This window comes from Coloeus monedula (assembly GCF_965178545.1).
Source record: "Coloeus monedula genome assembly, chromosome: 17".
In the NCBI taxonomy this organism is placed as follows: Eukaryota; Metazoa; Chordata; class Aves; order Passeriformes; family Corvidae; genus Coloeus; species Coloeus monedula.
Window position 1 is genome coordinate 15587110 of NC_138797.1, and position 23098 is coordinate 15610207.

The 23098-nt window shown below is 47.8% G+C and overlaps 2 protein-coding genes across 5 annotated transcripts in view; one reads left to right on the forward strand and one right to left on the reverse strand.

Moving 5' to 3' along the window:
- RIPOR3 (RIPOR family member 3) overlaps positions 1–19357 on the forward strand; it is a 41795-nt gene extending 22438 nt beyond the window's left edge. For 3 of the 4 annotated variants that reach the window (XM_082292704.1, XM_082292702.1, XM_082292703.1), the window contains 19 exons: positions 984–1062; positions 1441–1464; positions 1600–1653; positions 2359–2508; positions 2984–3047; positions 3420–3463; positions 4138–4263; positions 5439–5584; positions 10599–10728; positions 11098–11682; positions 12717–12853; positions 13114–13246; positions 13697–13805; positions 14946–15110; positions 15266–15424; positions 16204–16406; positions 16607–16690; positions 17539–17629; positions 18409–19357. In XM_082292704.1, coding sequence (XP_082148830.1) covers positions 984–1062; positions 1441–1464; positions 1600–1653; positions 2359–2508; positions 2984–3047; positions 3420–3463; positions 4138–4263; positions 5439–5584; positions 10599–10728; positions 11098–11682; positions 12717–12853; positions 13114–13246; positions 13697–13805; positions 14946–15110; positions 15266–15424; positions 16204–16406; positions 16607–16690; positions 17539–17629; positions 18409–18506 — 2581 coding nt within the window. In that variant the 3' untranslated portion in view covers positions 18507–19357. The remainder of the gene's footprint in view (positions 1–983; positions 1063–1440; positions 1465–1599; positions 1654–2358; positions 2509–2983; positions 3048–3419; positions 3464–4137; positions 4264–5438; positions 5585–10598; positions 10729–11097; positions 11683–12716; positions 12854–13113; positions 13247–13696; positions 13806–14945; positions 15111–15265; positions 15425–16203; positions 16407–16606; positions 16691–17538; positions 17630–18408) is intronic. The other variant, XM_082292705.1, reaches the window with a different exon arrangement.
- Positions 19358–21262: 1905 nt separating this feature from the next.
- Positions 21263–23098, reverse strand: part of PTPN1 (protein tyrosine phosphatase non-receptor type 1) — a 30179-nt gene continuing 28343 nt past the window's right edge. The window contains exon 9 of the mRNA XM_082293005.1: positions 21263–23045. Coding sequence (XP_082149131.1) covers positions 22841–23045 — 205 coding nt within the window. The 3' untranslated portion in view covers positions 21263–22840. The remainder of the gene's footprint in view (positions 23046–23098) is intronic.

Consider the following 23098-nt stretch of genomic DNA (forward strand, 5'->3'; position numbering starts at 1 on the left):
TCTTTATAGTTGTAGAAAATAACTCTTTATTCTGTTAACCATCTGGGTGCCATTCCATCAAGCTGGTCATTCTAACATACCTAAATCTAAAAGTGATGAAGCCTTTCTAAAAGGTAAATGAATGTTCTTCTGCCTTCAGCCTTGGCTGCTTCTGCACTGAGCTCTTACTGGGCAGGTGTTAAGAGCAGACAGCTGAATGCTGGAGACGTGGGATGTCTTGGGGGACCTGGTTTTGGAACAGTAAGAAAATGAAATGCATCAAAGCAAATGTGAAGAAGTGTAGCTGTCTAAAATGAAGTTATTTTGACTGCTCGGAGACTGTCTAATAATGTAGCATTTACCAGGTGATTCTGGTTCCCTTTTAAGCATTAGAGGAAAAAGTTACCTAAGTCTGCTCTGTATTAAAAGGAAAGTTGGATGAAGATGGTCTCAGCTGAAAAAGTTTAAGGCCCTGTGGAAACTCGTAAAGCATGCAAGCAACAACCCATGCATGCAAGCAACTCTCGAGAAGCCAGCTGGCACCAAGTGCTTCACACCTTGCAAAAAGAGTTCTCATTCTGGGAAAAGTAATAGTTGCATTAAGAAATTGCCTTAAGAGGGTCTTCAGCTCAGTTTGCTAAAACACTGAGTGGCATCGGCCCCACCTTACCTGGGCAGTGCTCCTGTGAGCTTGGGTTTGTAGTGCAAGTGTTTCATGTTGCAAGTCTTTGGCTCTCTAAGATGGAGTTGGTTGGTGAGTCCTTCCTCCTCAGTAACTGTAAGCAGAGGCTTCCTCAACAACTGAGCCATTCTGCTGCCTTACAGGAAGGGGTCATGCAGGAATAGTTAGAGGAATCTGAGAGGGAGATCTGTGATTTATGTGTGTGTTAGAACTTGATATTCTCCTCCTATATCCCTTGTAACATTCTGCTGAAAACACCTCCCCAGAGAATCTCTAATGACCACATTGGAACAATCTAACAGTGGGCTTGCTTTCTCTGCAGTGAATACCTGGAAGCACATCAGGCTGAGCTGGATTATCTCTCTGGTCGACACAAAGATACAAAAAGGAACTCTAGATTGGTAAGGCGTTTTTAATGTTTAAGTACTTAAATACAGTCACAAAAGTAGGTGCTTTCTCCCTCCTGGGACTCCCAGGGGTTGTCCAGTTAAAACACTGAGGTGGGATCCAGCAAAGCATCACAATCAGAATTTTCCCAAGCAAGGTAGCCCTCGTTGTGAGAGCTTGGGATTTCTCATTGTCAATATCCAGCAGTGTTCCTCAGATCATGTTTCTTTACTGGGCTGTACCTCCTTGTGTCTGCTCAGTGATCAGTGTTTGCAATATTAATTTAGTGTAAATGAGGATGTTCTAGTGAGCCTTGCAGTATGTATGAAGGTATCATTACTGTGTACAAATACAGGTGCTCTCCTCCTCAGCCTGTGCTGTTTCTCTTTCAGGCTTTCTACTATGACCTGGATAAGGTAAGGCTGTTGGGGATGGGAAGGAATGTTGCCAAAAGAGGAAAATGGGTGATTTGCTGTCTGCTGTGTTACCTGATGGCGCATTTAGGAAATAATTTCTCACATCCCTTTTTCTCTCTCTGCCCTCTTCAAAAGCAAATCCGCTCTGTGGAGAGATACATCAGAAAGTTGGAGTTTCACATTAGCAAGGTAAGGGGTTTATACCTTGTACCTGTAAGGCTCACACTGCTTTGTAAGTGATCTATCCACATGGAAAACACTCTGATTATAATTCATCTGAAGGGGAGAATGCTGGGGACTTGCTGAAAGCTGTAGCCACTCTTTTTACAGGAGGAGGGGATTTTTATTTATTTAATTTCCTGAATGGTTCTATTCAGGCTGAATGTTGGGCACGACCCAACCTGAGTTTTCCTGTGAAACCAGTTTGCATTCTCTGCCAGTTTATTCAGAAAATGCTGCTCTGAAGCCTGATGTGTTCTCCCCCCTTCCCATGAGGGGCCACAGGGGCAGTTCTGTGTCTGCCGTCTGCCAGTGCTTCCAGAGGGCTGGAATCTCTCCTCTGGCACAGCTAACACAGCAGGGGGTTGAGCCTGTGTTGAGGGAATTGGTTTCCTGCTCTGCAATTTTTGTGAGCAAAGTGTTACTCTACTACTTGTCTTCTACTCTGGTAAAAGCAGAGCTGATGGTACTCCTGAAAAAAAAGCATGGGATATTGAGGAGCAAACTGTTGCACTCCGTAAAATGCAGGAGTTGCAGCATCCTGCAGTGCTCTGACAGGGGATTTGGTTTGGTTGTTGCTTTTTGTTTTGGCCAGGAAACACTGTTGATGTTCCTTTCCAAAACGCCTTAACTATGCCAGGGTAATTCCAGCTCCTTCTTTCCCATGTTTCAAAGGTGGAAGAACTCTATGAAGCTTACTGCATCCAGTGCAGACTGCGGGATGGGGCCACCAACATGAAACAGGCCTTCTCCCTGTCCCCTTCCACCAAAGCCTCCAGGGAGAGCCTGGTGGAGCTCTACAAGAACGTCCAGGAGTGCACAGAGGTAGGAAATCCTTCACGCTTGTAAGCAGGACCTGACTGCTCCCTCACAAAGAGTGCACTGGGAGTTGCTGCTGGCTTTTTTTTTTTTTTTTTTTTTTTAATGGTGTGGGTTAAAAGCATGTGTGAATAAAATGCAGGTACATTGTATGAAAAATCCTTAATACTGGGGTCTCTTATGTCTTCCACTGGAAGTGTGGGATGAGAATTGAAGGAATGAGCTATGCTATTTTTACAAAACCAGTGATGGAAGGTAACTGACAGTGAGGAGCTCAAGGAGTTCCAGTCTTCTGTGGAAGATTTTATGTCTTACAGAATCCATTAACATTACTTTTATCTGTCTTTACTGGTGAAAATGTTTGTATGCCCTTTTAAAAAAAATAAAAGGAATGCAGTCCTTTAAAAGAAGTGGCATGTGTGGGGAAGCAGCTCCTCTGCACTGCTGGGCAGTGCTGGTGACTGTGCAGTCTTTCTTTCAGGACATGTGCTTTATAGAGGGGGCATTGGAGGTCCACTTGGGAGAGTTTCATGTGAAGATGAAAGGTAGGTTCCTTTTTCCTTTCCTTCAAGACTCATCTGTTGATTTGGGGTTTCTGGGTAGCAATCTGATCCACTGAGAGTCCAGTTATTCAGTGAGATCTTGGATAGAATTTTGGGAAAGTTATTTTGCTCCAGTGCTGTAAAACAGACCTGCCATGGTGATCTATACTTGAATACAAGGCTGACAAGCTTTCTTTCTTCAGCTCAATTAAATGCTCTCCTTTTAAGAGTGTGCTGGGCTGGTGGGGTAGCTTCTGCTCAGAGCTGAGGACAAGAGGGAGCGCTACCCAGAGAGTCACTTGATTCATTGCAGGCTGAGGTGTTGGGGGGCTTTGTAAAGCTTACAAACATTGGGAGTTTTCCTTCTCTTTTCAGGGCTGGTGGGCTTTGCACGTCTCTGCCCCGGGGACCAGTATGAGGTGCAGTATACAACGTGTATATTTTGTCCTTTCTTTTCCTGGAGTGAGAGTGCATGAGCAGCACAGGAGGGCAGGGGTGGAACATGGAGAGCAGGAGCCAGACTGTGATAAATCCACACTCTGCTGTGAGGAGAACAGAACATTGGCACACTCACTGTGCCCCTGGAGGCTGGGGAGGGACAGAGGGGATCAGATGTGATTTGGGTGTTACAGGAGCGTTTAAATGATGCCAGTGATTGCCTATCAAACCCAGCTGCCAGGGCTTTGCCTTCAGAGTTGCCCTGGAATCAAATAGCAGTGGCTGCCTGTTTCTTGGAAGTTTGCCCTTGGTGTGATGTGAAGGCACTCAGTGTCTCCCTGGGTGCTCTCCTGCTCCTAACCTTTCCCAGTGAATTCCAGTGTCCTGGTACTTCAGCACCACCCCACCTGCAGTGCAGTGTGGTTTGAGCTCTTCTCCAGTGGGTGGGATGTGGCACTGGGTGCTGACTTGAGGGGTTGAAGCTTGTACCCCCAATTCCTGTCTCCAGTTTTCTGGCTGTATCCAAGCTCCCAGTGTACAGTGATCAAGGGAGCAGCTTTGCTTCCACAGAACTGGAACAGTGTGGGACCTGTGGACTGAAGGGGATAGTCTCGGACACGCTGGCCCAACAGGCTCTTTTCTTTGTGGTTTCCAGGTGTTTGTGCGACTGGGGCGCCAAAAATGGAGGCTGAAAGGCAAAATTGAGACTGATGACAGCCAAACATGGGATGAGGAAGAAAAGGTTTTTATACCCAATCTGCACGAGAAGTTTGAAATCAAGGTGTGGTGTATAATGGTTGGATTGGAATCAGTGGGTTAACAGGTCTTCTGCTACTTCCCCCTTAGACCACCAAGGGTTTCTCAAAATTCTTGGTTTTCTTTCTCTAGCTATGTAAAAAATGGCAGCTAATCCATGTTCTGCCTAGTGAAGGGACATGACTTCTGATTTTCCTTTGCTCCTGGCACTGGTGACTGTATTAGTGCACCTGCTTTCCCATGTTCTGGGATCTGTGGTTGTGTTTCAGGTTTTTTGTTTGGTTGGTTTTCTGAAAAGGTCCTAGATCAATATTTGGGAATTTCTAGGATGCAGCTGGATGTGGAGACACAGATGTGGATGTAGATATTATTCCCATCCCTCATGTGGATGTTAAGTACCTGTAGTACTGCTCTCTATTGGAGGAGAGAAATTCCTGTACAGAAAACCCACGCTTGGTTCTGGCACTGCCCTGGCAGGTGGGGTTAATCCTTGAGCAGCACTTGTGGGCTGCTCTGCAGCATGACTCCTGTCAGCCTGAAAAGAGCTGAGACTGAAGGCTGTGCTGGATCCTGTCCTACTGGGAAACTGTGCCAGTGCAGGCCTTTGGGCTCTGGCAGCCTGTTAAAGCAGCTCCTGCAGAGTTCCCTCCCCTGGCAGCAGGAGCTGGGTTACGCAGGAGACACTCTGGCACCTTGCCAGCACTGCCTTTGGAAATGGGTTTATGAAGTGGTTTTTTACTTTAACTGCACAATGAGGATCAGGTGAGAAGTTAATTCAGATCCCTGTTTTACCGTAATTGTTGTAAAAACTTGTATTACTTTGTGTCACAAGGATAGATTTACTCTTTTTGTCAGCTTATGAAAGTCTGCTGATGAATGTCCTCCACACCTCCTGCTCTTTCCACTTTGTCTTCAGTAATCTTTGCCCAGTACAAATACATAGCAGGTTTAAAAATGGGAATGCTGTACAGCTCTGTGTGTGCCCAGCTCCTGGAAGCCCTCCCCTCTTTGGCAGCCTCCTGTGAGATATTCCTTGTGGGGACAGTGGCTCACAGCAGTTTGGGAAAGCAGAACTGAGTATCAGGGTTTGGTTTGCTGTGGGCCTCAGAGCAGATCTGACCTGGGCTGTTCTCCTCTCCATGCAGGGGACTTAGGATTGTCTGGTAAGATGGAATTGGATGTGTTTGTCTGTCCCTGCAGGTGACAGAGCTGCGAGGCCTGGCCACTATCCTGGTTGGGGTGGTGACATGTGACAGTGTCAACTTCTTCACCACCAAGCCCCAGGCGATCATTGTGGATATAACTGAGCTGGGCACCATCAAGCTGCGGCTGGAGGTCCTCTGGAAGTAAGTACAGCCTCAAACAGCAACAGCTAGAAAACATTTGAAATAATGAAAGGCTCCCAGGTGTGTCCCTGAGTTGCATTCAACATTCACCTCTTTCTATCTGAGAGCAGGTGCAGGGTAGAGAACAGCCCCATGCTCCCTCACAGCAACCCCTGAGCCTGATCTGATGGTGGGAGCAGGCAGGGGAAGGGACAGAAGCTGTTCCTATGACCTTTCAGCTCTTCCTTTGGTGTCACCACAGCCGTGGGACCTCGCCAGTGGCCTTACTAAGCTCTCTGCTCCTCACAATGAGCATTTGATCTAACTCCAAGCAATGTATGTGTGTCTACAAACCATGAAAAATAATCTTAAAGGTGATGAAATGAAACTGGAAGTAGCAGTTTCTGGACACAATGAAAAAAATACACAGCTGAAGTTTTAGGACAGTCATTATTACCAAGACATGATCTGTTAAAAAAGCAGCTTTCCCAAAGACTTGGCACCTTCGTCTGTGTGCTGTGAGTAGTTATGGACACAAGGCTGTTTGTGCACTCCAGGGAAGCTGCTTACAGATGTCCTTTTAAATAGCTGAGCATTGTCACGGTGCCTGTGGTTTGTTAAATTGTTTTATATTTTAAATTTGTAATTTGGTTTTTGTAGTGGATTAATGCTGTTATTAAAAGTAAATTCTCACTGTTGTGGACAGTGCACTGGCACTTACTCCTCCCTCCAGACTCACCAGCACAGGGTTTTGAGGTAGTTCTGTTATTTCTGCTTTATGGCACTGTTGTTCCACATTGAGAGAGCCATCTACAACAAATCAAGACTTTTTAACCTGTTTGCATTTGCTGTTGTCCAGGATTACATCAGCCCCTTAGTGAGGTGCCCAGTGAAATGGGGACACTCTCCACATGTCCCTCTGCACGTGGCTCTCTGCAGCCTTGGCTCTTCCCAGCCCTGCATGGCCCAGAGGCTTTTGAACACTCCTCTGCTGTCAGGCCCTCCCTGAAAGGCCCCAGGCTCTCAGCAGGAAAATCAGAAACAGCTCTGGTTCCATTTCTGGGGCTGGTGAAAGTAAAGCCTTATTGATCCAGTACCATTTTCTGAGTGTCCCTTGCGTGTGCAGTGCTCCTTGACACTTGTACCTGCAACTGGGCTGAAAAATGTGTCCCTGCCACAGCACCTGAAAATTATTTTCAAACACAAATCTCTTGAGGTCAGCAAGAAATGAACTCACCTTGGCAGAGTTTTGCCTGCCCCTGTTAATGATGCATTTTCCTCGTGAGAGCTGACTGTGGCCACAGTATATGGAGAATATAGAGTCTGGAAGAAACCACTTCTGCTCCCTTCTTGTGAACCCCCAGCAGTGGCACTGACAGTCCTTCATTCCCTGCTGCTGGATCTGCTCCCTTCCTGTCCTCACTGTCAGGAACTTCAGAATTAATCACGCACATAAGCTGTTCTTACAAAAGAACTGGATGAGGAAAACGCCCTCCAATTCTGGGATATTGCACAGTTCCTCATAACCTAAATCCCCAAAGCAAATTGTATTTGGGGCAAAACTTTCTAGAAAAGTCCCATCCCAGTTCTGCTGACACTCTCTGGCTGCAGTCTCCAGCTCAGAGTGCAGCTTTGGGCTGGCAAGAGGAGCACGTCCATGGGATTTGGGACAGCATCACACAGCCCTTGGAGCTGGCAGCAGCTGAGCTGGGAGCGGGGCAGTGGTGACTCATTTTCTTTGGGAATTAATCCCCCCTTGGAATTTCTCAGTGCATGAGAGCTCCAGCTCTGTGTCTCTGCTGTGTTTAAGTTTCCTGAGATGCGTTGGGATCCCACCAAGTGGATTCTCCAGAGCATTGCTGTGCAGAGCTGGCCTCTCCTCTCTGACAGTCTGCTGAGGTTGTTTACAGAAAGGAGGAGCTTTGTGGTGATAACTTAGGGTGTTTCTGTTTTCAAAGATAGAGCACTCAAAATAACAGCTGCTTTTTTCTCTGATTTAAGAATAACTAAACAAATTCATCTGATTTACCCAAAGTTTCATGAGGGGCAAGCTTTCAGTCTAGACCTGCTTTGTGAGAAATCCAAATGTAGCTCTCTCTTCTGCTTCTAAATGTATATTTTCTTTAAATAGGCCTCTGGTCTTCTGGGCTCAAACAAAAGTGCCTTCAGCTCCTTTATAGATTGTGCCATGAGGAGTGTGAAGGAGCTTGGGGCCGTTGCAGAACGGCTTTGTTGGCCAGTTTGGCAAAAGGCTTTGGGGTTTTTGCCAACCTAAACAACAGTCTGAATTCTGTCTCACATGCAGGATAAAGAGAGGGCTGTATTCTCTTTTCAGAACTCCAGTAGTGCCCTGCACTGGGATCCAGGGGGCACCATCCAGTCAGAACCACTCTGGTGACTGCTTTGAGCAGTGCTGGCCTGGCTCACAAGGGTTCCTGGAGCAGGAGCACAAAACCTTAAGGCAGAGTAAAAAAGAAAGTCTGGCTTTTATTTTGGGATGCATACCTACTGCCAGTCTTGCTCTTAGAGATGCAAGCTTAGGTGAAGAGGCAGTTCCTCCTGCAGGATCTTCGATGATCCACTGGTGCATCTCTGTGCTCTCACAGCTGGTGCTGAGCCAAGCTGGATAACCTGGAGCCTGGTGCTTGCTGGGCTGGAAAGGGTGGGTGAGACCTCTCTGCTGAATTGCATGGGCATTTTCCCCTGGGCTGAGTGGGTGAAAGAAAAATCTCATCATTAACAGTGAGTCCAGTCCACTTGACTAGAATTGGATTTTTCTTGTATTAATGTAAGCCTGGATTCACAGGCTGAGCGGTGGAATTCAGGCAGGGAATTCTATCTGCCCACCTGGTCTGGGGGAATTGAATCCATGGAGTGGCTGGACAGGAGGGGAGTGATTAGGGCACAGAATGGGGACAGCAAAGATGATCAGATGTGGGTCACTTTGGATTTTTTTTTAAATGGAGTTCTTCTCTCCTGAAAAGCTGTGGCTGGATAATCCTGTGCAGGCATGTGGATGTTGGCTGGGGAACATGGACAGGAATGTGGAGCCACCATTTCTCTCAGTACAGCCACCCCCCATTAAAGTAATTGCTCCAGAATTTAAGGTTAAACAATGACATTCCTGCATAGTTTTTACCTATGCAGAGGTTTTATGTCAATGATTTCAGGAAGTGACTAGACAAACTGAGGAAAAGCCAGTGACAATTAAAGGCAATAGTCTGCTTGCAAAGTCTGGTGCATGACAGATCCCAGCTATGGGTTGCCTCAAACTCCAGCCTGTGTCTGGGGAGAGCCCACTCCATTTGACTGAATTCCTCTGTTTTTCCCTGGAATATCCGCTACTGGGTTCTGTCTGTGCCAGAATGCTGGGAGAGATGGATTCATGGAGCTGTCCCAGTGTGATGGTTTGTTTGCTGGAGAAATGTGGAGGGAGATGATGGATTGTGCCCAAGGAGCTCAGAGCCAAGAGAAAATAGAAGCTCCAGAGCAGACCCCATTCTTGCTTTGCCCCTCTGCTCTGCTCTCCCAGTCATTCCTTGCAGGACCAGGAGCATGTGCTTGTCTGCAGCCAGCTGAAGAGCTGCATTTTGCTGGAGGCTCTTAGGAATTGCCAAAGGGGCAAAGCAGATGTTGTTTGTTCTTGTTCCTTTCCTAGAAGTGTCATTTTGCATTACTGCATCATTGTATTAAAAGCTAAAAATGAAAAAATCTGAGGAATGGATCCCTGTGCCTTTTGTTAAGAATGCCACGGGTAGGAGTAATTTGCTTTCATCAGTAAACACAGCAGGCTTTGGCTAAAAGGCTCTTGCTGTCAGAAACCCAATTTATTTCTGCCCATGAGTCAGTGCAGATGGTTGTTCGTGTGGCTCTGAGGAATGGGGCTGTGATGGAGCCCAGCTGGGTGACACTGGCTAATTCAGCCAATTAACCTGGTTTGGGGAGCTCCAGAGCATTCTCTCTGCTCAGGAAGAACACAGAGTGCTGCACTGCAGGATGCTCTGCAGAACTGTCCCTGTGCAACACGAGAAGCCAGAGAGAGTTGGGACTCTGCTCTTCAACTTTTGCTAGAGAGCAGAAATTCATTTCCCTGCAATTGATTAGTCCTTGTTATCACTTAGATCTCCTGCAATGTACAGCTGAATGCAGCTGACTTTATCCTGCTTTTTGGTTGTATTCATATTGCTGAGGCTGCAGATTTGTTGCAAACAATTCACTTTTTTTCAAAATGCCAATACTCAAGTGGAAAAACAAACTTTCTTTTGGTGCCACAAGGAAACTCAGCAAGGAACAAAAAGTGACACATATAAAAACTAAACTTGCTTTACTTAACTTGAAATGTGTTCTCCCTCTCCTGGTTAGCTGAGTTGTATCCCAGGGGATCATTCATCCGAGTTTCCTTGGCTGCTTTGCAAAGAAGCTGAGAAACTAATGGCTGTGCTGAAGTAGGTAATTAGCAAGTCTTTGGAGCAGCACTTGACAAACTCTTGCAGACCTAAGCCAGTGTCCTCTGGGGCTGTAACTGGCTCATCCCTACCTGTATGAACCACAGAACTTGCCAAGTGGCACTGCACAGGCTTCCTCTGCCAGCCAAAGGAGTTGTTTATTAATAGGTGAAGGATAATGAGGTTTTTTTATTGGTTTTTCCAGGTGGTGTGTGCTCTGCAAGAGGGAAAATGGCAGTTCTGTTTTATTACTTGTGTTGTATTTCCTTCCTCTATGGTTTTGTGCCTGTCACTGCTCAGTGTCAGAGGACAGAGCACCTCAACCTTTGGGACCATTGGACTCCTCTTCCAAAGACTCTGGCACAGGTTTCTGTCTAAAGGGTGCTGAGAATTCTGTGTACAAACCACAGCCTTCTTGCCTGTGTCTTTCTCTGCTGGAGAAATCAAAGATACTGGTCAGAGAGGCAGTTTCTGTTTCCTTTTATTCTGTGTGTTGCTGACTAAATGTCCCAGTTCAAATCCTACCAGCAGATAAACCCCTCTATGCTCTCTGCCCTCACTGACACTTGGGCCTTTGTTTTCTGCTGCAGCCCCTTCGACACAGAGAACCTGTTTCTGTCACCTGGAAGTACTGCCAAGTTTTCTGTGGGTAGCAGGAAGAGCTCGTTGTACAACTGGACCCCCCCAAACACCCCCAGCTTCAGAGAGAGATATTACCTGGTGAGTTCATGGGGGAGAGCAAAGGGTAAAGCACAGACCCAGGGCTTGGTTTTTGGGTTAGATTAGACTGTTTAGGAGCACACCCAGCAATGTGAAAGCAGCACTCTGGGGCCTTTGCAGTTTATTTTGGAGCTTTGTTAACTTTTTCTTTTAACCCCTCTTCTTCTGTGTTCTAGTTAAGATTTTGTAAAACATTTTAAAAACCCTCAACAAAACTCTGCTCAGCAGCTGCAATGGTGGGGATGTGGGTGTCTGCTCCAGTAATCTGTGGTGAGCATCAAACTGGGAACCAGGAAAAGAGTCCCCTCTCCTAGGTGGGATCTTGGTCTTTCCAGCTGTCTCCAGGCTCACTTGGGGATCTCTTTTCAGTCTGTTTTGCAGCAGAGGCAGAGCCCAGGGGATGGAGGTGAGGAAGGCCAGCCTCCCAGCATTCTGAGCTACTTGGCTGCCTGTGAGTTTGATGTCCCTGGGAGGAACAAGCCACACAACCCTGCGGAGATGAGCGAGGGAGATTCGTTCAGCTCGGAGGATCAGAAAGGGGCAGAATCCAGAAGTACAACTCCAGCCCTGGATCACAGGATGTTGCCACTGGTGATAATTCAAGAGACTGGAGCAGAAGAGCTGCAGCATCCTCTCCCAGATCACACCACTCTGGACATCCTGAAGAAGACTCCGTGTGTGGATGGATTCCCAAGTAGCCCCTCCACTTTTCCAAGCCGTCACAAAGGCAGGAGAGACTCTTTCAGCCAGGCCCGGAATCGCTGTCTGGCAGAGCAGGAAAACACGAGCCAGAAAAGCTGGAATGCTGCAAATGACCTCAAACCAGATGGACGTGCAAAGTCAATCGACAAGACTCTCCAGGAAGTGTTGAATTTGCTGAAATCGCGTGGCGAGGGGCAAGCCCAGCTGCAGAAACTGGAATGCCAGGTTTCGTCTGTGAGGGATAAATTGAAGGTAGGGTTGTGTTTTACTCTCGGGAGGCGGTGCAGCTCTCCCTGTTAGCCCCGAAGGAGCTCCGTGCCGCTGCGGTCGGGTTGATTCGGGGCTGCAGCGGTGGCCCCCAGCCGGGGAGTTTGGCCACCAGAGGTCAGGCGGGGCTCGGGAAAGGCGGCGGAGCGCAGGAGCCGCCGGGGCCGGGCGAGGGGGACGGCATCGGCAGAGAACTGCAGTCCTGCTGGAAATCCGGGCTGAGCAGAACCTGGGCTGCGTGTCAGGGCCTCAGCATTTAGGTTTGCTTCGAATCTGTGGCTGTTTTTCAAGCCTGCTGTAGCTCGAGGTGGCTGCAGGAGCTCATCAAAGCCCGTGTGTCCGGGCTCCCCCGGCTCCTGCAGGCGGGCCAGGCTGTCTGACAAGAAGCACTTCTTTCCTTAGAGGAAAGGTCCTGGAGAAGAGCAGGCAGGGGCTGTGCTGCAGGTTTGGGAGCAGGAACACGAGGGCTGGGGAGGGAATCCAGGCTGGAGTAAGAACTGATGATAACACGACTGCCCTGGCCTCCTGCTCCAGTGAAACCCCTGGAAAAACAGAACTTAAAACCTAAACCAAGTAGTCTCAAAGCAGCCTTTCCAGGGGGGAGAAAGGTATAGGCCCCATGAAATCCACTATTGATATGAAGCTCTTGGATGCTGTGCTGGAATGCAACAGCCCCCTGAGATTGGTGCTTTGAGCTCTGAAACAGGGAATGAGTGAAAACTGTGTTAGTGACAGAGGATGCAGAGAACACCAGCTCTCACCAGCCTTACCAGGCATGGAGATAAAATGGAATCCACAGAGACTGAAATATTAACACATATTTTGAATTTAACTGCCAGCATTATTTTGGGGTCAGAGTGCTGCACCGAGAGCAGACTTCCCTGATGTGTTAAGAATGAAATCAGAAAAACAAAGTGATTTTTTTTTTATTAGGAATGATTTCAAAACCAGCAAAGAACAACTGCAAAATGGCTTGCTAACTATAAATAACAGCATTTCTGCTTATATTTCATTAACAGCTAAAGACACTTCATAAACATTCCTCAATGGAGAGTTTAATGGTGGAGACAGTGCTGGAGAGTTTTGACTTCTTGAACGCTGACTGCAGTGCTGACGAGCTGTCCTTGTTTGGGAGCATAAGGACAGGCAGTGTCAGGTATGTGCTGCAGCACCTCGTGGGACAGGCAAAGGGGGTCCCAGAACAGCCACACTTGGCTGGGAAACAGCTGTGGTATCAAATCCAGCACAGAAAGGTGTCCCCATGTTTTTAAAAAGGGTTATAAAATGCAATTAAAGGAAATGCTGCTTTCTGTTCAAAACCACCTGGTTTCTTTCGCATCTTCCTGTTGAGACAGTACATCTTCAATTCTATTTAGTGATAAGACTTCTAACTCCTTTTTCCCCTCATCTCACCAGCACATACAATGACAATGTGCTCCAGTCCCTGAGCTGTGACACGAGACCAGAAGCACGAGATGTAACTACTGGTGATGACAACCTAGACATGCTGTTGATAACACACCTGAGGCTGTGCAAAGGTCTGCTGCAGGTACAGAGCAGCCTGGGGGTTTCCAGGGCACTGGCTGTCAATGCTGATTCTGATTACAGGAGAAGTTAATATGTTTTGTTTGTTTTATAATGGCACAGAGACTCAGAATGGAAATTGGGTACAAAAAATGCATTGTACATGTGTGTCCACACAGAATTTGTCATCCAAACTCTGCTGCCTCTTTTCAGCCTCTGGGTTTTGCTGAAGCTCTAAGCAATACCTTTGTGCCCAAAGCAGGCTGCAAATGCACAGGCTTGGCTTGGGTAATGTTTAATGAATGAAAAACTGCTGCTACAGGGAGCAGGTGTTTGACGGGCAAGGGGCCTTCTGAGAGCAGCTGGGGTTTTCTTGCTGGTCTTAAAAGTTGGATTCTAAGAAACAAATCCCCATTTATCTGGAGCTTGCTCCTGCCCTTGTTTCAGCTCCTGAGTTATGTCTGTTGCATTTCAGAAACTGAGGGTACCAAATGTAGCCCAGGTTGTCCAGGAGAGCATTTTGGAGGAAGTGTCAGAGCAGACGCGAGTCCTGGGGGATGTCCTGGATCTGTCTGTCGAGAAAAGTGAGTACCTGCCTTACTCCAAGGCATGCAGAGATGGGAGAGGTGCACCCCTGATGTGTCTGCTTGAGCCTCCCCAGACCCAGAGAGTTTCATTCTAAATTCCTTGCAAACATTTACATCATTCAAGCAGCTCTTTAAATCTTGATTCTTAGAAAAAACAGGGCTCGTTCTTTGGTTTGTTTTTTCTTCTGCACAGAAGGAAAATATTTGGAGAAGTTTGTCTCAAAGAAAGAGTAGCTGAACTGGTCTTAAACAGGGATGTTGTAGATGGTGGAGTTTGCAGTCAAAGAGCAGCAGAGCAGCCTTAATAAAATCCTCTTTTATATCTGTGCTTTTCCTTAGCAAGCAAGCAGCCCCAATTCTGTGCCCACTTGCAGGAACAGATTGGTGGGCACAGAATTCTATCTCAGGTCTTCCCACTGCTAAATTCTTCCCTTGGCTGTTGGACATGAGAAAATGATAAAGCACAATGAGATGCTTGGAAGGCTTTTGTTCTCATCTTGGTGAATACAGCAGCAAGAATGCAAATTTTAGTTGGAAGCATTTGCTGCCAGATTTTATCCTGGAGGATGTGAGAATAAACTGTTCCCTGGAGCAGAGCTGCAAAGGGTCTGGTACCGTGTGACAGGGGAAGTGTGGGAGTCTGAAATGCAGGAGCTCATGTCTGGAGGTAAAAGTGAGGAGTCAAGGGTCCAAATGGGGAACCACAGGCTGTTGCTTCATGTGCTCTTGTGAAGGGTTTGAGAGCACCCTGAGGTCAGAGCTCTGCCCTGGGCAAGGAACACGAGGCAGGATCCCGAAAACCCTTGGCAGTGGCACCTCCTTGGCTGACAGAAGGGCAACCACTTAAACTCCCAGAAAGTTTTTCTGGAACTGACTCAGATGCTGGGATAAAATGAAAAATAAGAGGCAGAAGAGCTGCTGATGGCAGTTCAGGAGCTCAGCCCAAGCATGGTGACATCAGTGCTTGCAGGTGTGAACATTTGGGCAGTAAATGTCCCATTTTGAACAAAACCATCTCTAATGCAAATGCAAGTTAATACTGTCCCATGTCCAGATAGGCCATCTGCTGCCTAATTTCTCATGTAAAATCCCAAATCTGCTAGAGCTCACTGATTTTTTTAAAATGTTGGGTTTCAGTTATTCAGAAGACTAAAAAGAAGAAGCAGTATCTGAAAATCTGGAGTGATCTTGCAGAGCCTGGCAGCAGCATCTTGGTGACCTCAGCAGAAAGGTTCCGCCATGCACTGAAATACACAATGATGCTCAAAGTGAAGGAGAAGTACCCCAGCCACCTGGAGACAGGTACCACATGAGCACAAGACCACGCTGACCTCATTTCAGTGCAGTGCTGAAAATTGTCCTTGTGCATTTAAAAAACCCCAAACCTCTCACTTGTTTTCAGCAGCTTCCATGTAACCAACCTGTCTTCTCTTTGTCCTACTCCCTGTTCCCTGCAGTGCTGCAGAGGCTGCTGGAGCAGATCCTCACCTGTGATGGGTTGCTCCCCTCTCCCTGTTTCCAAACGGAACCGGTTACTTTGTTCCAGTTCTATCGTTACCTGGAGAGACACCACATTGCCAGCCTGGAGAAGCACCTGGCAAAGCTCGCTAAAGAAGGTAACGGCAGCGCTTGGCTCCTCCTGGCAGGGCTGGTGCCCTCCAGCTTCCTGCTCAAGATACAACTCCAGAGCAGGAAACAGCCCAGCCCTTGCACTGACAATTTGTTTCCATTTTATTTCCTCTTATGACCATGTAGTTTTCATCAGAACAGGAAAAACATGCTAGACTCCCATATCTGACCATGTGCAAATAAACCTCGTGTGAAGGTTGGGCTTATCTTAAGTGCTCTGAAAAGTGGGTTCTGGGATATTCTGAAGCTAAAGCAGACGCAAAGTCAGGAGCAGCCTTCAGCTGGATCCAAGGGCTGAGTGCAGCCTGTGGCTTTGGTTCACTGTTGCAGCTGGACTCAGACACAGAAAAGAGCAGTAAAACTGCAGAGGTTACTAATGTGCGTTTTGTAGCCTGAGGCAGCCAGTGCCTCACTGGAGTCTTGTCCAACATGTGAAAGTACTTCAAAACTTTCTCTGTATTAGAAAAGAATTATTTTAAAATAGTCCTGGTATTGGCTGCATCTTCAAGCTTGTGTTGGATGCAGAGGACTCCTGGAGGGGCACTAAGAGCCTGAGCATTGCTCTGCTGTCCCAGCCTGGGCACGGTGACAGTGGCAGGGGCAGAAGGCAGGGCCGGCAAAGGGCGGCTGTCCCGCTCTGCTTCCTGCCACGCTCGGGTCGTCACCGGCCGGGAGAACAGCGTGTGGCCAAGGGCACCGGGCTGGGAGGGTTCGTGTTCCTCGCTGCGGCGTTTCCTTTGGGTGAGGCTTCGTCCTTTCCCTGCAGTGATGCTGATCGAGGAGCTGCAGTGCCCCGGGAGGCTGAAGACGCTGAAGAAGCTGAAGGGGAAGAGGCTGAGCAGGCTGCAGCCGCTGCCGCGGACGCTGCGGCTGCTCGGGCTGCTGCAGCTGGACGAGAACCACCGAGTGAGCAAAGCGGCCACGGCGTGCCTGGCCCGGGCCGCCGGCAGCGGGAGCCTCCGGGCCCGGGTGAGCGCGGGGACCCCGGGAGCGGCACTGCCTCCCTCCCCTCGCCCTAGCTGGGAACGAGCCCTAAACACGGCGGTGCCCCAGTGATTTGTCTCTGCCTCTGCTCCGTTTCACGGGGGTAAAACCGCTCCTGTCGCTCGGATTTGGCTGCTCGATTACACTTCCGACCTTCTATTTTACTGTCCTCTTTGCTCATTCAGGCTGTCTTGTTTTACACCGATGTTTTATCTGACTGTGACGCAAGACTCCAGCAGGCTGCATGTCTGGCTCTGAAGAACCTCAGGGTGAGCGCTCCCAGCTCTGCCGCTGCTGGGCCAAGGCAGGGATGCAAAGTGTGTCCAGCTGGGTTTGGAGCTGGGAGGGGTTACTGCGACCGGGCATCACCGAATTCTTTGGCTGCCAAGGTTCCAAACTATTAATGCCATTATTCCCACAGTAGCAGGAGAGGGAGCTGTGGGCACCTGGGAGGGTTTGGTCTGCCAGGCACAGCACAAGCAATGTGTGAACTCCTGTGGTGTTGCCAGCGGTGAAGGACAAGAGGCAGTGTCTGACTGGGGACATCCAGCACGTGGAAAAATGAGCAAGATTTATGTATCAGTCAGTTCTAAACATTTACCTGTAGGAATCTGAAGTTAAATCAGGGGGTATTTTTAACAATAGCTGTTTAGAGTCAGAAAACAAAAGTACTTTTTGCATTGCTATTACAAGAAACAGCACAGATTTAAACCTTCCCAACAGCCCTAAGCTGTAACAGGTGTGCACACAGCGTGAACTGATGTCTACAAACAGGGACCCACACAACAGCAAATCAGGGCCTTAAAGTCGATTTGCAAAGCACCTACTGGGATTAAGCCTTTCAGTGACAGTCCTGGGTGGGTGGTACTGATATAATGGTCCCACTACAGTGACCTGTACCCTGGAACTTTTGCATGCCCTAAACCAGGAGAGAAGGTAACAGAGGGGAGATCATGTCAGGAAATGTAACTGCAACCCAGTATGTTGGGGAAGAGAGGGGTCCTGGTGGAATCTGGATGTCAGAGGAGATGAGAGCTGGTGTGGCTGTGTTGCTTTGTAAAAATGTCCATCACACTGCTAAAAAGCTGCTAAGGCAAATTTTTCTCTTCTCCAACAGGCTGTGGAGAGCATTGAGCAGGTTGCCCACTTGTGCCAGTCTGAAACAGAGGAAGTCAGGAATGCAGCCAGGGAAGCCACACTGTCCTTTGGTAAGGCTTTTGTACAGCTTTAAAATGGTCCGAAAGAGTCATGTGAAATAGTGCAGGACCAGGAGGGGCCTCAAGTTCAGCCTGAACACATCCAGGACAACGGAAATATGTCATGAACAGCTGTTTCATACCATGGAGATAAACTTTACATCACATATAACAGCCAAGGGCCCCCGTTGAAGTTTATAGAACCAGACCAAGGAGATCCTGAAGGATTAAGTGCTTTAGGAACCACTGAACCTTTTGAAAAGGTCGTAGATAAGGACTGAAGGTTTTATGCTGGTTCATTACTTGTTATTTCACTGGAATCCAAGTAGATTGACAGTGGAGGTGACCTGATAAAATGTCAGTGCTCCCCATCTCCTACTGCCCAGTATTTGTGCTTCTCCTGAGGGCTCAACAGGAGGAATGCTGCCAGAGGATGACCAGGTCATGCAGGAGACAATCATTTCCCTGTTCTGTTGTCCCAAACCCTACCTGGATCCATGCTTAGTTCTGGGGATCTCCAGCCTTGCCCCACAGAAGCACTCAGGCTCATGAGCATGACAAGTTTTCCAGCTGTGCTGCTCCAAACTGTTACTCATGGAAATAGTTGCAGGAGGCCTGATTTTCCATGGTGGCTTCTAGCAGGTTTTGGAAAACTATTCCCTGAGGGATGTGTGTGTCACTATTGAGTCCTTCTTTCCAAGCAAGGCCACGACAGGAGTGTCCCCAGAGGGCCGTGTTCCTCAGGGGGTTCCTGCCTCTCCCTCAGCAGGGGCTGTTTTCTCTCTTCACAGGGGAAAGAGGCCGACAAGCCTTTGAGAAGATGGACAGGATCTGCTGTGAACTCAGAGAAACAGCTCAGGAGGCTGAGATTGAAATCACAGTGTTTTAGTAGTGGAATATGAGGAGCTGGATCCCATTGTCCTCACAGCCACACGGGTACCTGAGGGTTTGGTTTTGTCCAGTTTCCTTCTGTCCCTGCTGCCTCCTGCCCCAGGACAGGTTTATTTCCAGAGGGGACAGTTTGTGGTCTCCATGATGCAGCCTGAATGTATTTTCTCACTGTCTCTCAGCATATGATGAAATACCAAGTGCTGGACAGACGAAAACTGTGGATCCAGGTTTTAACTGGTGTTAAAATCTCCATCTTGCTGGAATTAGCTGCCCCCACTCCAACTCTGTCCAATATGATCTATTTTCCCAGGAAGAGTTTTATTAATCTGGCATTCCCCAAGGAGAGAAATGATCACTCTCCAACAGTCCATCAACTGCCCTGCCACCAGAACAAATCCTGCAGCATTGCTCTGTGGTTTCCTTTGCTTGGACAATTTAGTTGCAGAAGGAAAATCTGGTACTCCCTGAGTCACTTTCTTTAGAAGTGCTGCTGCTCAGGCCAGGTCCAGCAGGGCCTGACAAGGCTCTGTAAGAGGTGTCAGTGCTCAGCAGCAGGGGCTGCAGGGGATTTGCCCGTGAAGGTCTAAGGGAAGGGGGCAGGTTTGCTTTTTTAAAATTCTGAATTCAGTCATAGACCAAGACTTCTCCTCCTCATCCACCATGGTCAGGCTCATCCCCCAGCCCTGGCTGGCAGGGTGCCCACAGGGAGCAGCCTGGCTTCAGGTGCAATACTTGAAAGGGTTGGGCTTGTGTGTACATATTTTTATATATATATATATACATAAAACTTTTCTATTTGGTATTTATTTGTTGGATTTCATACTGTTTTCTAAAGTTCTAATAAACCATCTGAGACAAGTTCTTGGCAGTGTTTCCTACTGCTGTGCTTGCAGCCCTAGGGACAGATAAGAGGCACTAAACCCCCAAAGGACAGGGCCCTGTCCTGTTCTCCTCAGGTGCACTCTCCCCTCCAGTGTAGCTTTCCTTAGAACCATAAACCAAAGGTAAGTACTGGAATTCAAACACCAGGATGTGCTGGCTGCTGCTGCAGCAAACAGGGTCAGCACCAGCTCCTGCCCACCCTCAGCTCCTGCAGAAACCCACCAGGGTGCTTGAGTTCCTGCACTTCTCACCCTTAAAATTTAGCTGGTTAATGTGAAAGACCAGAAGAGGGAAATGGAAGTGGCAGGGAGAGCTGGGGTCCTTGTCTCACTCTTTTACTGGTCCTCTGCCTCCAAGGAAGTTCTTACAGTAACATTTAAAACCCTTTATGACCTCCCCCCCCACTGGCCCCCATGGGCATGTGGGTTAAGCAGGAGCCCATGGAGCCAGCCAGAAGCAATACCACACTTGTGAGTTCTTTAAAAAAAGAGTTTTATTGTTACAACTAAAATGAGAACTGAAAACTTGTATGGGAGATTGAAAAACTGTACAGTTGTACTCTAACCTGGGAGGCCCAGCAGCGGCTTACACAAAAGACAAGATACCTGAAACTGTATTATACCAAAACATTCAGCTTTTTTGTTGAGTTTTTACATTTTTTTATAAAAGTTTATTCTATGGCAATCTGTAAAAAAGAAAGACCTGATGAGTAAATATTTGCTTAAGGCAGATAGCAGAGCAGCTCACTAACTTTCTAACGAGTCTAACATGGATGTTTGTCCATTTCCAAGAACAGGTTACCCAACACCCCACTGTGCTACGGTATATACACCCCCCAACTACCACAGACAGTACAGGACAGCAAACAAAATGGGCACAGCTCAGGATTCCCAGCCCTGCCCACACCTCCCTGGGCTCGGGGCACAGTCACTGTGTCCTGGGGCAGGGTCAGAGCTGGGCCTGGAACACAGGAAAGAAACAGGCAGGAAGAGGATGCTCAAAGTTCTTCTGTCAGCTGCAGGAACTTTGTCTGGGTAGAATCCTTTGCAATTGAATAACTCTGTATTCAAAGGAAGGATCCTTTGTTTTCCTGCCATACCTAAGATTTAAAATATTCCCTCTTGGGAACATGGCCAGAGGTGGGTTGGGTTTGTTTCTTTCCCAAGGTGTCCCAGTGCCAGGGGAGGTGTGGAAGGGCTGCCTGAACTCTCTGGAATGTCTGTATTACACTCACTCAGCTGAAAGGAACATGCTACCACCGGGCACACGGAGCACACGGGATCCCACGGGAAGTCATGCCAAGGATTAGGTGAGTACATGGGCTCTGATAAACACCAATCAGTCCAGTGCTGAACAGAGAGACTCAGCAACACCCTCTGAACCACAGCCACTAAGGATCAGGTCATGCAAATATCATTTGGGCACATCAGGAAGCAGGAATATAAGTTCTGTCACCTTTCAAGCACGTGGTGTTTCATCGGGACACCGCAGACTTCACATGCACTTTAATACAAAGGGGTACAAATGGTGCCTCAGGGCAGGGTCCTGCCCACGCTGCAGAGAACAGTGGGGACAAAGCAATCACAGAATGTATCTTAAATACACAGATGAGCCATTATATATTACCATTTTTCTATACTCATTTTTCCTGTTTCCAATAATATAACTAAATATTGACTGATTACAACATTCCTCCTTTCAAGTACTGGTCTGACCAACAGTCTCACAGGTAAAGGATTGATTCCCAGTACTACCTGAGGATTTATTATTGTACTCTTGAAAAGCCCTTGATGCAAGCTTAACAAAACACAAAATAGAAGTAACTCCCACCCCCACCCACCCCTTCACCTACTCACCCACTGAAGGAAGAGCTACACCTACAGCCAGCTTGGCAAAAATAAATATGGAGTGGAGGGACTCCCCTGGACTCCTCCACAGCGAGGGCTGCACTGAGGGCTGGTTAAGTGCTATAAATCTAGAAAGACTTTAGAAATAAAAAAAATCAGTAACACTGCTGCAGATCAGCTGTCACGGGGCAGTTCAGTCACTACAGCTCCCAGGAGTGAGTTTGCTCCTGTCTGCACCATGACACAAGCAAAGAAATCTTTGCTATTATTGTTTCAACTATTAATAATTTGGTACTGCCCAGAGGAACAGCACTGGCTGCTTGGTGCAATGCTGCCTTCCAGTCCCAGTCCTCCCCCCACACCCCAGTCCTCCCTTACCAGCACTTTCCCCCCGGAGCCCTGGCTGCTGTGGGATCCCACAGGGCTGAGCCGTGTCTGCCCCCCAACTGCAGCCAGGACTGGAATCTTTGCTTTGAGCAACGCTGGCATCACAAGCCAAGGGATTTGTTCAGAGCCCAGCACGGCTCCTGCTGGGCTGTTCTGGCTCAGGGAAGCTGTCCCAGCAGGGATTGCTCTGGATTTCCCCAACACTTCCCTGCTCAGAGCCCCTCGCCAGGGCCACGCTGGGCCTGAGGGAGCAGCTGCAGAGTGAAACTGCATTTTACATTCCAAATGCTGAGGTTTAAGGACTGGTCCTGCCACGGGCCATGGGCATGGCCCCACTGCTGGTGGACATGGTTTGGTTGAATTTCCCTTCCTGTTTCTCTCCCTCCCCTCGACCTCTCCCAACCCAGAATATAAAAGTAAAAACAGCTTTAGAAAGGATGGTGCAATGTAAAGAGGCATATGTGCAAGTAGAGTGCAACAAAAGTCAATGAGGAGATACACTTAGTAAAGAAAAAAAAAAAATCAAAGAGCTGGACATGTTGGGATACCCTGAGCAAATGCAGAAGCCTGGTTCTATCAACACAAGTAAAACAATCAGCTCTTTAGGAACAGTTATGCCAAGATTAAATATATCAATACCACAGGCACTGCCCACAACTCAGTCTTTAAAGATGAAGCAAGTTTAAAAAAAAAAAAAAACAAAAAACAAACCAAAAACCAACCACAAACACACCTCCCCTTCCAAAAGTTTACATTCTTCAGGTATGTGGGTTTCTTTTTCTTTTTTTGGGAATTTGTCAATGTAAGTCATGTATTTGGTTACAACACTTGGAGAGTACAAGCAAGTTTCACTTGTGCCCAGTTTTTCTGAAACAAAAGAAACTGAACTGGCTTTTTAAAAAAGGCTAAAAACAACAATGTGTTGTAATTCTATTAGTTAGTTTAAAAAAAAAAAAAAAAAAGGAAAACAGACTATTTGGCATTTTCTCTGCTCACTCCTGAATATTTCAAGGCCCTGAGATTACAATATTATGTTCTTGGGACCACAGGGCTGGATAAAACCCTAGTGCATCAATTCTCTCGTTAAGCCCTACCCAAAGTTCTGGCCTTTCCCCCTAAATCTACCTGCTCTGAGCCAAGGCTGCCCTGCCTCGAGTGGCTCCGAGGAGCTGAGCACAAGCCGGGAGCGGCTCCCGCGGCGGCTCCTGGGCACTGGTCAATGGAAACACACCCTGTAGCAGAGATAAGCTCCTGCTGTGAGGAAAGTGAACATGCAGATATTCACTAGGAAGGGCTTCCAAGTTGCCACCACGTTCTCATCCTCCTCCTCTGAGTTTTCCTTCACGGACTCTTCCTGGTGGGGTGAGAGCCGCGGGTTCTCACCAACAGTTCTCCTCCGGGGTTCAGTGTCGTGACTAGTGCTGAGGACAGAGGAAGGGACACTCAGGGCTGGGTAGGAACAAATATTCCATGC